The following is a 16,076-nucleotide window of genomic DNA, read 5'->3' on the forward strand; positions in this document are numbered from 1 at the left end:
TCTTTCTAGAAAGGATGCAGTGCATTGGCATGACACCACTCAGCATTTTACCTGGACTTAGTCTGTGCTTCTCTAATAGAATTTAGATTGTTTTGTGTCAGAGAAAATGTAGATGAATAAGAAGAGCTGCATTGACCAGTGAAATTAAAATGATAGTTTTTAAAGATGTTCTACACTTTCAGGATCCAATAGAAAGCAGAACTTTAAACCAATTCATTAACCATCATTTCTGGATGGGAGAGGTTTATACAGGACAAAAACGCACAAGGGACAAACAAACATTTTCATTTCTATCAGATGATAAATTTTACTTCTGTTTTCTTGCTTGCGATTAATTGCACTGATACCGAATACAAAAAGTATGTAAAGAACCCACCTGCTGACTACGTTAGGAGCTTTTCAACATATTCGCAGTGTTTCCAGCAAAAATTTAACTTGAAAACCACCAAAAAAAGCCCCAAAAATGTCTAATTTTTTTTAATCAGAATTGGTTTCATTTCTCATCTAGCTCTAATTAATTTACACTTATGCAACCACACAAGCTCTCAGATTATTGGAGATTTTCCCCATTAAAATGAAATTCCTGCCCCTATCTCTGTAGGTGTGGAGGTCCTCAAACACAGCTGGACTGTTGCCGTTCTTTTGGAAGCCTACTTGACTCAGCATACTTAGGGCATGCTCCTGGCTTTTTGTTCTGCAAGCCAGGCTTGTGGGGAGGGAATGGGGGAGGTGGAGGTGACGGTGGAACTACCTCTACACCCATTGTTCTCCATTGAACAAGGGCACAACATAATGACTTCCCACTCACAATGGGTATGTCTATACTGCAATTAAAAACCTGCAGCTGGCCCATGCCAGCTGACTCACGTTCGGGCTAATGGGCTGTTTAATTGCAGTGTAGCTGTTTGGTCTCAGGCTGCAGCCCGAGCTCTGGGATCCTCCTTAGACCAAGCCCCTTATCCCAAGGCAGCTGGCACAGGCCAGCTGCGGGTTTGTATTTGCAGTGTAGACATATTCATTGTGGCCTGAGGAATGGACTCTTTCCCTTCTACACCTGCAGAGATCACCAGTTCACACAGCCTGGCTACTCAAGAAGTTTTTGTCCCTGAGAGAAAGGCATTTTTACCTTTGGTTGTTCAAGTACTTCCCTACACACTTGGTAAGCTGGGGTTTATATGTTGATGATTCAGAAGGTGGTGCTCTTCCCTTTGGTTGAACACTGAACCAACACCCCACTACAATGTATACTGTCCTTTGTGCTTCTCATACAAGTAAGATCATAACCCCCAGTTTCCTGGCCAGTTTCCAGTTTGGATAATTACATTCTGCCTGCCTAAGTTCCTCTTGTGTTTAAATGTATAAAGTAATTGTAACGGAAATCACTTCTGACACCATGTCATGTACTCCCTGTACATAATAGGTTTCAAACTGCTACTAGCAGGTCAGGGTCCTGTACCAGATATGGACTGGCTACAGATCTAACATCATAGAGAGTGTACGAGAGAAGTGCACTCTAGAAGGTCTTTAAATGCACTGCCACCTATAGCTGTTACACGCTCCAGTAAGGTATGTGACACATGCTATAATAGTTTAGCATTCCATTACAGAAACCTCTTCAAGGAGGAAGACAGTAAAGACACAGAAAGTTAAAAAATCAGATGCGACTACCAGCCAGTGATCACTGAAAAGGGGTACAGTATAAACCTGGAATGTGGAAGCAGCATTAAAATATTACCTGTGCGAGACACTCCTGTAAGTTTGAAGCAACTTTATTTTGTTCCTCTTTAAGAATTTTATAGAGAATTGCCCGGCGTTCACTGTCCTTCCTTAGCAGAAAGAGACCAGAATCTCTGTCCTCAAGGGAAGGAGAAGCACTCCGATCCTCTAAGGCAGAATGCTCATCAGGAACACTGGATCAGAGACAAGAGAAGATGTAGAAGACATAACTAAGCATTAGAAACAACAAATCACAGTTGGAAGTGCGTAGGGATATTTACATAGATGAATAAACAATAACTAGTACTAATCTCATCTTATTTCACTGTCACTGCAATTTTCATTTCAGAATCATTGTTGAAGACGGTTCAGATCCTCAGCTGGTATAATTCATCTAGCACCCCTGAAGTCAACTACTTGGAATTGGAACTACACCAATTTACTTCAGCTTAGTTTAGCCCTGTAGGCTGCACCAAATCAATCAATAACAAGCCATGAAAATAAAACAGAATGAGCGTAACGATGAATTTCATTCTGAGCACATGTTGCAACAAATGTATCTGAAGGTGTCATGTTTCATGTTCTCCTCTGATCAGGAAACTATTTTCTTCCCAGGCTTCTTAATGTGTATTTAAATAGAGGGAACACTTGCAATTACTGTTCAAGGGCCTGAATCAAATCGCGCTGAAATCAACAGAAAGACTACCACTGACTCCAATGGGCTATGGAGCCCTCATGTTCCCCATGCTTTATCTGCTGCTATAAACTGGCATAATACTTGGAGACATTTGGGGGAAATCTCCATGAATCAGTTAAATATAATCAATATTTAAATCAACTGACATTTTGATTAAGCAACTGATTTATTTATTGAACACATCTGGTTATCTATTCGTTACATGCTCAAATTGCCTTGGATAACATGTGATACGACTCTAATCTGCATAAGCTTTGTGTAGGCCACGCCAGAAGCAATTAGATAGCTTTACCTTAATAAGTGGGAAATGGGATGCTTCGCTGGATTCTCCGAAACAGATCGCTTTGTCTTGTCAAAGAACATATCATGCTGTACATCCGAATCTGGTGAGACAGAGCCATGTTCACTGCTGCTACTGCCAGCCTGTTCCCCATGGACTGGCAGTGGGAGGGACGCACTACGATTATAATCTAGCAAGAGACCGCAAACAAGCAAACCACACCCATCATTAAATAAAGTATATCATACAACAGTGAGAGAGGGCAGTGCTTTTCAAATCACAGAACTTCAAAAACACTGAATGCTATAATTTGCTCATTTGGCAAGGTAATTCTGCAGGGTTGGTCACTGTGAATATAATGAATCAGCATTTTTAGCTAATTAATATTTTTCTCCTATGACATAATTAACACCAGGTGCATCCAATTATCCCAGCCAAGGCCTCGACTATGGAACCAAGATTTGATCTCTCACTGGCCTCCTAGCTATCTGCCTCTCTTGCATCCCCTGCCTTCTGTTATCTCCTTCAGGACAAGCCAAGAGGCCTCTTACAATCCCTCCCATTTCAATCAGAAGTGAGAAAAAAAAATGGGTAGTTGGGTGCCCGCTATTGCCCTACCGGCCCATTTACTAGAATACGATGCAGCAGGGGTGTTGCAGGCTGGGAGTACATATTTAGGCTAGGAGGCTAAAAGGCCATACAAGTTTCTGAGTGTTTGTCTCCACCATCGCAAACTGTAGATATTTTGTAAGGGAGGGTTGGGTGTAAAATTCTGGCATAGTCATTAGGACACAGTTAACCTTCAAATAGGAGTTTAAATTGCCACCAAAATAAAAACACATGTCAACTTCTGGCTCTTCACAGTCCTGTGTTTACTGGGTAGGCCCACCTCCACTTGCCACATCAGGAAGTTGCCTGTGGTCATATTAGGAAGAGCTGGTACCACCCAATATTGGTCAGACAAGGAACTGCCACTTGCAACAAAAGAAAAGGAAGCAAGGTTGCTTGGCATGGAGCAGTTCCTAGTGTGGGAAGAAGGCACCTGCAGACCTTTCCTGGTGTGGGGTGGGTAAGAGGATGAGAACAGGTGAGCTGAGGAAGAAAATAACTTTTCCAGTTTGCATTCTGTGATATCTGTATGGGTAGTTTTCTCAGATACAAATGGGGCTCTTCAGCAGGTCAAAGTTCAGGCTAATTATTCATCCTGCTAACAAAGTGGCCAGATTTTCAGTAGAAACAGCAGTAACTGGAAAATTAGGCCACTAGGTGCCAAAATATTGATATTCCACATTAGGCACTTGTGATGCTGTAGGACTGAAATATGACCATGTTTATCATTAATATTGCCACTGTTACACAACTGCAACAAAACTTGTACAAAATATATCATGTAAGGTGTCGATGGAAAAGTGATAATTTGCTAAAGATGATTATCCTGTTTATATGCATTTATCATTTTTGTATCCAAAGTTATGAATATTGGTTATGTACTGGTATCACCTTTGTGTTTCTTCCTTAGGTAACACCCACAAGGTAGTTTACATCCAGTCTAGCCAACACATTATGAAGGGACCTTTCAAGCTTGGTTGCCCATTAAGGACACTTCACTCTCACAATGGGCCATAGAATAAACTCATTCTGCCCAGATGGCTCGTCCTGCTGACACTGCCATTTCCAAGAGGCCAATGGCTACCCCTTGGAATCATCAAGCCATGTAAGGGCATTGCCATACTCACATGACCCTGGACTCCATCTTGTGCCAATAATTTTCCACAAACTGTGCTGTGGGCTTTGTTTGGGACAGTAAAATTCTAAGCCGATGGTAGAGGATATAAAAGACCCCTGAAATATCTCCATGTTGCCTTTTTTCTGCTCTGATTCTCTGGACTATGAATTTACAACTAAAAGGAACATATTGACTATGGACTGAGGACCTCCCAACCTTTTGTAAGTTACCAGAGAAACTTTACAAGCTAGCAGTCTATAACATGACTGCTACAAACCTGGTATAAGAACTTTGCAATGTCTCTATGTATATGATCTATTAACCATTTTAACTCTCTTCTTCTTTTCTTATTAACAAACTTTTAGATTTTAGTTACTAAAGGATTAGCAGCAGCCTGATTATTGAGTATATATATTGAGTTATATATTGACCTGACTGTGTGGCTGATCTCTTGAGATCAGAAGACCCCTTTGTTTAATTAAATTGGTTTTCAATAACAAATCATCACTAAGTCTAGTGTCTGGGTGGTGAAATAAGGGCTGGAATGCCTATGGAGTTTGCATTTTTGACTTCTGTCCCACCACACTGGATAAGAAGTTTACTTTTGTTATTGGCTTGGTATATCTAATGATAGAATAACCACCAGTGTGGGGTGAGTCTGCCCCTCTTCCTCAGCAGTTTTTCCTGAATCTGGTGTTCTGTGAACCACTGAGGCACAGTGACAGCACCAATGTTTGAAAATCCTGTCCAATATGTATAAATTGAACACAAAACATCAAGGGGCATGGCCAAGATTTTCAAAACTGATTAGTGCTTTTGGGTATCTTAAAATTTGGGTTCCCTTAACCCATTTGACACATCTTAAAAGGGACCTGATTTTCAGAAAGTGCTGAGCACCAATCTTCTGAAAATTAGACCTCTTTGAGGAGACTCTTGGTGGGCACCCAAAAGTTTAAGTAACTTGCGAAAATCTTGGCCAAATGAACTTTTATTTTATTATAAATGGTTTATTCATTTGACCAGTGGGGAGATTTTAACAAGGCAAAACAAGATATAAGTATAAACCACAAGGTACTTTCTACAGTTTAACTCCAGTTGATTTCTTGGTATGTTCAACAACCTGAATAACAGGGAGGAATTGGCTAATGATTCAAATCTTTTTATGTAACACTTAATGATGTTGACTTGTACTTGGCTGATAATTCCGTACCTAAAGGTTTGAATGCAATTCTGTTTTTCTTGCCCTTGTTCACCTGCTTTAAGAAGGGGTCTTTGAGTAAATCAGATGCTGTGACACGCTTATTCGGATCAGGTTCAAAGCACAGCAAAATAAAGGCCCTTGCTTCAGCCGATAGTGATTCTGGGATTTCAGGATGAATTTTAAACATCCCAACCTGTAAGTAAAATATGAACAGAAAATTATTTGGCCTCAAATGAATAGCTGCAAAAGGGCCATTAGCTAGCTCCTCACTTGGTGTAAACTGGCATTGCTCCACTGACAGCAGGTGGAGGGTTTGACAGCTGCAATGCAGAAGTCCATTGAAGTCAGTGGAACATCAATGGGGCTCCATTTATGCCAGTAGGGGATTTGGCTGTATTTCTACTGCAAATGTTTAACCCTGCAGATGTGTATCCTAACTGGTTACACCGGCCCAACTCAAATGTCAAGATATGGACATCTCCAACTATCAAAGCCTCATGCAACCCCTGGGTCTGACCATACCCACCACAAGTGCTCCAGACTCTAGCCGCACTATTAACCGCCAAGCCCTTCTATTCTATATGCCAGCCAGCGCCTCCCTCCCAGTACCCTCTGAACCCTCTCAGTACACTTCCCCCCCAAACACCAAAACCAACTTCCAGCCCTAACACTGAGTCCCTTCATTGCCCATTCCCTCTGTCTGGTGCCCAGACCTGTCCCACTTTGCAGATGCCAAACTATCCAGTGCTCACTCTCAGCACAAAGGGCAAACACCCAGTCCCTGGCTGCCAGACACACTCATTGTACCCAGTGCTGAGACCCTGTGTCTTTCTTAGACCTTCAATGGCAGCCAGCTGGAAATTACGCAATGTTCAAAGAGTTAACGTAATCCCACATTTGGATCATGTGATTGGACAGATATTTATTTATTTCAAAACATCAATGGATAGTGACTTGATATTGCCCTCTGTGTGTATTAGCTTGAGCTACCCATTTTTAATCCCCAGGGCTGATTTTACATAACTATTTTGGGGTATGTCTACAATGCACACAAACCAATCAACCCATAGCAGCAAATCTCTAGTGGGGCTAAAAACAGCAGTGTGGACATTCAGGTGAGGGCAGAACCCTGAGATTGAGCCTCAACCCCCTCGCCAGGTCTGAAGCCTGAGTTTGAACGTCCACACTGCTATTTTTAGCCCCATGGCAGGAGACCGGAGTAGCTGACCCAAGTTCTGAGACTTGTTGTTGCAGGGGGTTTTCTTTGCAGTGTAGGCGTACCCTTTACAACAGAGTTGTGCCACACATTCTGCACATGCAGTACAAATCTGGCAAAATTATTCTTTTCAGCCTTGACATATTTAGGTAAAATAGACTCTGGAGAACAAGTAGCAGAAGCCTGGAAATTATGCTGACCACAAGGCAGATAGTAGCTAAGTAGTTAAACAAATGGCAGCAGCTTGCTAAAATAAAGAGTTAACTGAATAATCACATTAGATAACTATTAATGCACTGAGGCACTATTATACATTTACAATAGCAACTTAGCGTTGTGAGATCCAGTAAGGTCTACTTGCAATGCAGGCTGAAGCCAAAATGCTGAACAGTAGAGCCTGTATTTGAAATTTTAGTGCAGGGTATAAAATGTCAATGTATTAACCACTTCCAAGTTTTGTCTCCATGCGCATCCAAAACTATGCCTTTAAAAGCCAGACCTAATATTTCTTATGCAGTGTAAGATTCCATGCAGCAAATTCATAGGCATATATAGCTGTTCTAAGCTCTGCTACTATTCACTATGTGACCAGCAGGCCACCTGGTCTCTCTGCACTTCAGTTAACCTGTCTGAGGGACCATCTCTATTTGATTTGAAAAGCACCATGCACACCAAATACAGTGCTTTACTAAGTAATAAATAGCTATTGTCTCTTAATGTCAGCTTTGTATAATTTACATTCCTGGGCAGCACAGATGGCAAAAGAAGCCAGCTGCATGGGGAAGCATTTCTCTCCTGTGCTCTGATAATGGATCCTCACATTGTGGGACTCTTCTTGACCCATCAATCCATGGGGTTGGCCCTCTCCTGCTACATGCACTCTAGGAATGGGCTCTCACAATGCAGCTTCCTCTGGGGCAGTAAAACAAGCAGACCACATTATGGCACAGATGTCACCAGATCACTATGTTAGAATTTACCAAGCCAAAATACACCACTGTTCAGTGAAGCCTAGTGGTGCTAGTTCAAGTCTGAATATATCTCCCCAAATCATTCAGCCAACCTTACTTAAACTCTTCTAGAGCCACATGGGAGTTTCATCAGTGCCATTATACAGCTAGATGCTCCCCTGTCTCCAGGGCCCTGTGTTCTCCATAGCACTATGGAACCAAAGTTGGCAGTAAGCACCCCTAAATTCTGTGGCAATGTTAGTTTATTGAACCTCCATGAAATACCCTTTGTTCCCATTCCTCCCACACCCAAACATACACACACAACTATGACTCATCAGTTGAAAATACTCCATAATGTACAATTGGTCAATGATTACTTTCAGCAATGATTACTGCTGGATCAACGATGGACTTTTTCACTGTGTTCTCCCTGATGGCCCAGCTCTACAGGCCTTAGCAGTTATAATGCTGCTTGTGCAGTTCAACTCAGAATCCTTTTCTCCTGCCCCAGGGTAGGGAGGGAGCTCATAGTCAGCTTCCGTGGTTCATCTTCTCAGCTCTCCAGGCCTGAGCTACTTCCTGCTTTTTTCCTCTTAGGCCGCCTATCTACCTAGCTTGCGCTGCCAGCTTCCTGGCTGCAAACTGGAATCTGACCCTCTTCCTGACTGGTTCCACAGAACAGCAAGGAGAACATGCACCATAGTACAATTAGTTTATTCCCCTTTTGGGGAAAGATGCCAAGCAAGACATAGCTGCAATCAGGTCCCAGTAGGGAGGGAGACAGAAAACAAAAGCTACACATGCAATAAAATATTGTAATGAATTATTAAAATGCTAAATTATGGTATTCTTTGAAAAATGCCAAATTCCATGGCCAAAGAATCATGGTGTGCACAGGGCCCTGAGTGAGATGAAAGGGACAGTTTACACCTCTCACAGTTACTGTTTCAGACTCTTGGCCAACTCAGACAGCAATTAGTTTAAGCCCTGTTCATTTCTCCAAGGTTGTGGTCAAAAACAGAAGGGCAAGAAACTTAACTTAAAAAAAATAAAGGAACATTATTAAAGATAAAACATATTAAAGGAGATTCAGGAATACAATTTTGTGGCAAAAGGCAAAATCTGTGCAAACTCCACAATTGCAAATCAGAGAACATGCAAGGCCCTGCTTGCCTCACACACTAGACATTCTGTGAACTTGTGCAGAGCCCTCCAGGGCATCCAGAACTTTGAAAATATTGATCCATATTTTAATAGCTCAAAAGCATGTCGTAAAGAAAAGATACATCTCCCTTCTCATGCAGAGAAGAACAGTTCTACAAAGGGCCAGAGACTAGAAAAGATGTCTGCTGACAGAAACTGACCACAACGGACATTTACAGTGCCATGGAAATCGCTTTTGCTGTTCATGGATCAATCAGACAATTTAATAAACCAGACTACGTAACCAAAAGACTATTATAAATTCCTCACTCTTCCATTTCTTTTCCTTTCGAGTTCAATGGGACTACTCGTGCTTAAAATGATGCATGTGCTTAAGTGCTTTGCTGAACTGGAGCCTAATTTACCGTCTCTAATGGTTGATAATTGATTTTATTGTGACAGTTCTAGTGATAACAACAAAACTATTTGCACAGTGACTTTTACCAGAAGGTCACAAAGCACTTTACAAATATTAATGAATTAAGCCATGCTTGACCTGGTTAGGGGGATGATATTTCCCTTAATGCATGATTGGGGAAACCGAGGCATAATGAGAAGTTAAGTGTCTTGTTCAAGGACACATAGGAAGCCAGTGGCAGAGCCAGGAATAGATTCCTGACTCACAGCCCTCCCATCTTATCACTTAGATCATACACATCTTGCAAAGTGCCATAACTGACACTCAGAACAAAAGTGAACAAAAATAGATCTGATATAAAAGTTTATTTTAGAAGTTAGTTAAAAGCACTTTTCTATGTCTTTTTATTCCTGACCAGGCATATAGCACCGCCAGCGTGTGCATCACTTTACCAAAGAGTGCAAGACACATCCCTAATCCAAAGATCCTGCAATCTAAGAGAATGATGTTGTGAGGGGCAGCACACCCTCAACTCCCATGGAAATTACCATGAGCTGAAAGTGCTCAGTATCTCCCAGGTGGTTCTTGGCATCCAACAGGATGGGAGCATTAGAAAGACAAGATAGATTTTCTGGAAGGGAGGCTTTTAAGGACAGATCTGAAGGAGCATAGAGGGCATTTGTCAGGTAATAATTGCAGGACTCTCTGCAGTGACAAGAAAGAAGGCATACAGTGAAGAGTAGAAAAGGGAGATGATGAGAGGACTGGAGGAACATGGAGAGTGAAAGGTGGGATCAGGAACAGCAATTTTCAGAAATCATCACTCATTTTTCAGCATATTGAGTCCTGACCTATTTCCAGCCCAATGAAAACAGCACTTCCCTGAGTGATGCATCTTGAAGCAAATGGGATCATTCACATGCATAAGGAGATCACAGTTTGAAACTTGACCCTGTGCAGAGCAACTCATATAACAATAAAGGCAGGTAATTACAATGTCAGTGTAGATTAAATTGCCCAGAATATTTAATTTGTAAATATTAACTATATGAACATTTAATTAACAGGTACTACTTCAAGGTTCACAAACCATCCAGTAAATAAAATAATTCTTACTTTAAACATTGCTGCTTGCGGCTCCCCCAGCTCATGAAATGGAGGTTTTCCTGTTGCCATTTCAATGATAGTACAACCCAGTGACCAGATATCAGCTGCTGCCCCATATCCTCGAGGCCCCTTATCTATAATCTCTGGAGCCATATACTGCAAAGTGCCTGAATAAAGACAAAAAAGGAAGAACACAAGTCACATATTTGTTTTTCTTATCAATCAAACAGATACACCATATTATTAAATCCCTTGCAGGTTGTCACTTCAAATGCGGCTTGTAAGACTGAAAGGTGAGCCCTCTAAGTCATACTCCACCACCAACAGTGAGTCATAAGATTGTATTTTCCCAGGTCTTTTCTATACAAACTTAGTTCTTCCCCTCACATGAAGGACTTTGGGTGGGAGAAAATATATTTACTGTACAATCTGAAAGCTCTCCCTTGCCTTATTTAAGCTAAACCTACCTCCATTTCTGCAAATGACGAATTGGAAAGATACATGAATAAAAAGGGGCACAGAGAGGAGCCAACTAGTTGACAGGTTTTCTTTGAGGGAATACTTTTTTGCTGTATTCACAGCCTCTGGTGGGAATACAGAGCAGGTGAACATCAGCAATAACGAAGTGAGCTAGATTTTTTTTTAGGGTGGTTTGTTTTCTTCGCCACTATGGAGGAGTGTCATTTTCAGTTTCCAGGTCTGTAATACAGTACAGGCACATTCCTATTGCTTCAAGAAAAAAGAAGTCTGAAAGTTAAACGTCCCTAACTTCATAACTAACTTCATAAGTGTAGTTGGCTGCTCAAGCAGAACTCAGTGAGGGGTCTTAGTAACTTTAAATCATCAAAAGTTATTGAGAAAGAAACAGGCTTAACAGACTTGTAATATTACATGTACAAAACATTATGAAGAGCTCTATAAACTCAAATGAAAGAGGAACACATATTATACAATTTCCTCTGGGCTACAAGAGATGATAGTGACAATAGTGAAAAGGTTCTGTCTGGAATGTTAATAAATTAATTTTTAGATTAGTTAGATAAGAAATAGGTTTACAAAATTATATAATACCAATAATTTTTTTTTTAAAAAAACAGGCATTATCAGCTTACTTACCATACTCAAATAGCTACCCATCTCAGAGATTTTTGTAATAATTATATATTCCAGGAAGTTATACTTAACCAAAAGATCAGTTTGTTTATAGGTGGAAAACAACATAAATCATTTGAAACATAAAAGTCTCATAATATCACTAGAAACAAATGCATAAACACCACACATTGGAGTTGTGCCAGTGGTGGGGGCAGTCAAAAAGAAAGTAACAACATAATAAGAAAAGGGTGAAAAACTAAAACCTTGGGAAATGTAAATGAAAATTTTTAAAAATCACAACGTTTTTAAATGAAAAGGTTTACCTTCATGAAATAAATTCAATTATATGCTGATTGCAAAAGCTGAAGTGTTTTAGTATAAAATGCAGTTTGTATATGGGTTTTTTGGTTTTAGATAGCACTTAGGTTTTGCATTTTTTAGCTGATTCATGTTACAACAAAATCAGCAAGCAATCAATACAAGAACAACAACAAAAATGGCATTTTTGGAATACTGAATTGCAGTGCTAAAGCACACAAGTGTTTTCAATTCTACCTGTTAATAAAATAAGGCCCGGATCTTGCAATCTGATCTGCATGGACAGATCTGCATGCCTGTACAGAGTCCCATGGCCATCAATCTGTTTGTACAGATCTGATTACAAGACTGAGGCTAAAGTTTGTAATATTGTTGAAGAAAGTAGTAAAACATGCAACAAGTTTGTCTGGAACAGTTATTGTAATCTTTTACTAGGCCATCAAGTCAAATGCACTTTGTACCCTCTTATATACTGTAAAGTTGCTCTATAATGTTTAATGGATTTTCAGGTAGTACATAAATAACTCTCCATTCGCAGTAGAAGAACTCTACACATGCACTTGGGTGCTTGAAAGATTTTATTAGGTTCACAGCTTATAAACAGAGAAGTTAGAGAAAAACCTAAACATACTCTTTCTGGAAGGTTGGAAGTAACACTCTGACTTAAAAATCCAGAACCTTAACGTACAAGAACCAAAATCAGAGAGAGAAATCAGGCTGCTTCCTAAGCCAAAAGGGCACAGTTCACCTGGCTCTAGGCTGGCTCTTAGCATACTGACTGCTGAAGGATCCAGATTGCACGATCCTAGCCTGCAAGCAGAATCAGGAAAGGCTCTATAATTTAAAGTGAAAGCTTATAATTTTACACAGTTTGCAATACAACTCAGATTTCACAATATTTCTGTACATGAATTGCTTCCTTGGACTCTTGTCCATAAAAAGCATATGGAAAAGTTGCTATCCAAAAAAAATAATGTAGCCAACATCTTTATGACATTTTTACTTTCAAGGATATTTCTTTTCAGGAATCTGATAAAATTTATGTAGGAATGGCCAGCTCCACCACGTGCACCCCCAGAGAGCAGATAGGGGATCATCCTGCAGATATGCAGGGCAGCTGCAAATAGTCAGTAAGCAGTCACAGACAACCCTCTCAGCAGGTGTGATGGGGTAGCTGATGGCACAGTTACCTCCATAAAATGCCACTTAAGCCCCATGATGACAACATCAAGTTGAATAAAGACTGCCTTAAAAATCAGTCTTGCTGGGCCAGAACATTTGGTTTGAAAATGAAGTGTTCTTTTTCCTAGGTGTGCTGTCTGCTAAGGCTGACATGCCTCAGCAGGCAGCTCGCCTAGGAGAAGGAAAAGTTCATGGAAGAGAGATGGCAAGTAGGTATGGTCTTTGTGGACCCGGAGAAGGCATAGGGTCATGTTCCAAGAGAACTAGCTCAGTGGAGTTTGCGATGGAGAGGTCTTCCAGAAGGATACACTCCTTTTATCCAGGATATGTATGATGGAAGGACTACCATAGTCAAAATTAAATGGGACTACAGTAGAGAACTTCTGATAAATATTGGCCTGCATCATGGGTCAGCATTGAGCCCCTTTTTATTTGTGATTGTCATAAATGCAATAAGTGAAAATACCTGAAGGGAGCCACCTTGGAACATGCTGTTCACTGATGACTTAGTGATACATGTGGAAGACTGTGAGCCCCTACAAGCCAACTATGAACAGTGGAAACATAGTTTTAAACAGACTGCACATAGAATGAACATTAGTAGAACTGAGACTATGAGGGAGGAGGACTCAACATAAAGTATACCACTGGCAGCGAGCTTAGAAAAGCAGAAGTATTTAAATTTCTAGGATCAATGGTTGCTGACAGTGGTGCCCTCGAGCGAAGCCTGGCATTGTACTGAAGTTGGGTGGGTACAAATAGTGGGACCTGACTCCAGTTCTCTGTGACAAAATGATGCCAATAAAAGGTAGAGTGTATAAAACTGTAATTTGATGGAATTTAATGGATCAGTGATTTGGCCAGCCACAAGAAAGAAAATCAGCATGCTTTCCACCATAGAAATGAACATGTTGAGATGGTCAAACGGTTGGAGACTCCATGACAGGAAATAAAACGAGGATGTAAGGGCCTAATGTAGATTTGCTCCAGTTGAAGACAAATTGAGGGAGACTAGCCTGTGTTAGTAAGGGCATATAAAGTGGAGACTACTACAATTACACGTAGGTAAAATATATCCACACAAAGCCCTGAAAAAATGTAGGAGGGGATGAATGCAGAAACAAGATGAAATTTGTACTTGCTCTTGTCACAATATGGCAACTATTCTTATGCTGTCATTTGGTAGTTCCTTTAAGACTGTATTAAAATGCGCCTATTTCATATGGTTACCATGTGCTGTATGCTGTTCAGTTCTCATTATTTTATACAACAGCATAGAACCACTCAAATACTTACAAGTAACAACTGCAAGTATTCTATTTCCAATATTTAATGAAAATTGTATATATATATTTCTGTTATTTATCCAGCCTCAAAAGCTATGTGAATAAAAAAAACAACTGTTTATTGAATAATTTATTTGGAAAAATATGGTGATATTTGTTGAAGAAATTATTCAACCAAACTTTACCCAAAAATGTACTGTACGTTTGTATTTCATGTTTTTATGTCTATGAGCTAAAGAGATTGCCCATTTTGGGAAACATGAAATGAACTCTCTCAGATCTATGTAAATTGACAAATATTTTAATTTCACATAAGTACAGCATTTTATTAAGAATCAAGATTGATTATTTTTAGAAATGCTATGACTATAACTTGCCCTTTAATTTTACTTTGCCATTTTTTAAATGTTAAGTGGTGAGATTTTTTCCCTTTAAAATACTTCAATTTTTAAATCAAATAAAACTGATCTTTATTGCAAGAGAAATTATATTTGTGGAAACTGTCACAGTTTCAGGGTTAACTGCACCTTTGACCCTGATCCTGATCTTCTTAGAGGGCACCCACTTACTTAAGAACATAAGAATGAGATACTGGGTCAGACCAATGGTTCTTTTAGCCCAATGTCCTGTCTTCTGACTATGGCCAATGCCAGATGCTTCAAAGGGAATGAACAGAATAGGGAAATTATCAAGTGATCTCTGTCGTCCAGCATCTGGCAGCCCGAGGCTTAAGGACATCCAAAGTACAGGTTGTATTCCTGACCATCTTGGCTAACAGCAGTGATGGACCCATCCATCATGAAATTATATTATTCTTTTTTTAATCCAGTTATACTTTTGGCCTTCACAACATCCCCTGGCAAGGAGTTCCATATGTGTTGCATGAAGAAGTATTTCCTTTTGCTTGCTTTAAACCTGCTCCCTACTAATTTCATTGGGTGAGCCCTGGTTATTGTGTTATGTGAAGAGATAAACAACACTTCCTTATTCACTTTCTCCACACCAGTCATGATTTTACAGACCTCTATCACATCCCCCTTAATCATCTCTTTTCCAAGCTGGACAGTCCCAGTCTTTTTAATCTCTCTTCAGATGGAAGCTGTTCCACACCCTTAATCATTTTTGTTGCCCTTCTCTATACCTTTTCCATTTCTAATATATCTTTTTTTGAGATGAGGTAACTAGAATTGCATGTGGTATTCAAGGTGTGGGCATACTATAGCTTTATATGTGGAATTATATTTACTGTCTTATTATCTATCCCTTTCCTAATGGTTCCTAACATTCTGTTAGTGGTTTTGATTGCCTCTGCACATTTAGCAGATGATTTCAAAGAGCTATGCAAGATAGCACAAAGATCTCTTTCTCAAGTGGTAACCGCTAATTTAGACCCTGTCATTTTGCATGTATACTTGCGATTTATGTTTTTCAGTATGTCTTACTTTGCATTTAACAACATTGAATTTCATCTGCCATTTTGTTGCCATCCCTTTGTAACTTTATAGTCTGCTTTGGACTTAACTATCTTGAGTTATTTTGTAACATCTGTAAATTTAGCCACCTCGCTGTTTTCCCTTTTCCAAATCATTTATGAATATGTTGAACAGCACCCGTCCCCATACAGATTCCTGAGGGACACCACTATTTACCTCTTTGCATTCTGTAAAATGACCATTTATTCCTACCCTTGGTTTCTTACCTTTTAACCAGTTACTGATCTGCGAGAGGATCTTCCCTC

At 40.0% G+C, this 16,076-nt stretch overlaps 1 protein-coding gene across 4 annotated transcripts in view; it reads right to left on the reverse strand.

The window, feature by feature from the left end:
* The window catches only part of MAP3K15 (mitogen-activated protein kinase kinase kinase 15), a 148,423-nt gene that overhangs the window by 15,731 nt on the left and 116,616 nt on the right, over positions 1-16,076 (reverse strand). For all 4 annotated transcript variants that reach the window (XM_043504584.1, XM_038390782.2, XM_038390829.2 and 1 more), the window contains 4 exons: positions 10,467-10,624; positions 5,630-5,813; positions 2,706-2,883; positions 1,736-1,910 (listed from right to left, as the gene is read on the reverse strand). In XM_043504584.1, coding sequence (XP_043360519.1) covers positions 1,736-1,910; positions 2,706-2,883; positions 5,630-5,813; positions 10,467-10,624 — 695 coding nt within the window. The remainder of the gene's footprint in view (positions 1-1,735; positions 1,911-2,705; positions 2,884-5,629; positions 5,814-10,466; positions 10,625-16,076) is intronic.

The sequence above is a fragment of the Dermochelys coriacea genome, chromosome 1 (assembly GCF_009764565.3).
Source record: "Dermochelys coriacea isolate rDerCor1 chromosome 1, rDerCor1.pri.v4, whole genome shotgun sequence".
Classification (NCBI taxonomy): domain Eukaryota; kingdom Metazoa; phylum Chordata; order Testudines; family Dermochelyidae; genus Dermochelys; species Dermochelys coriacea.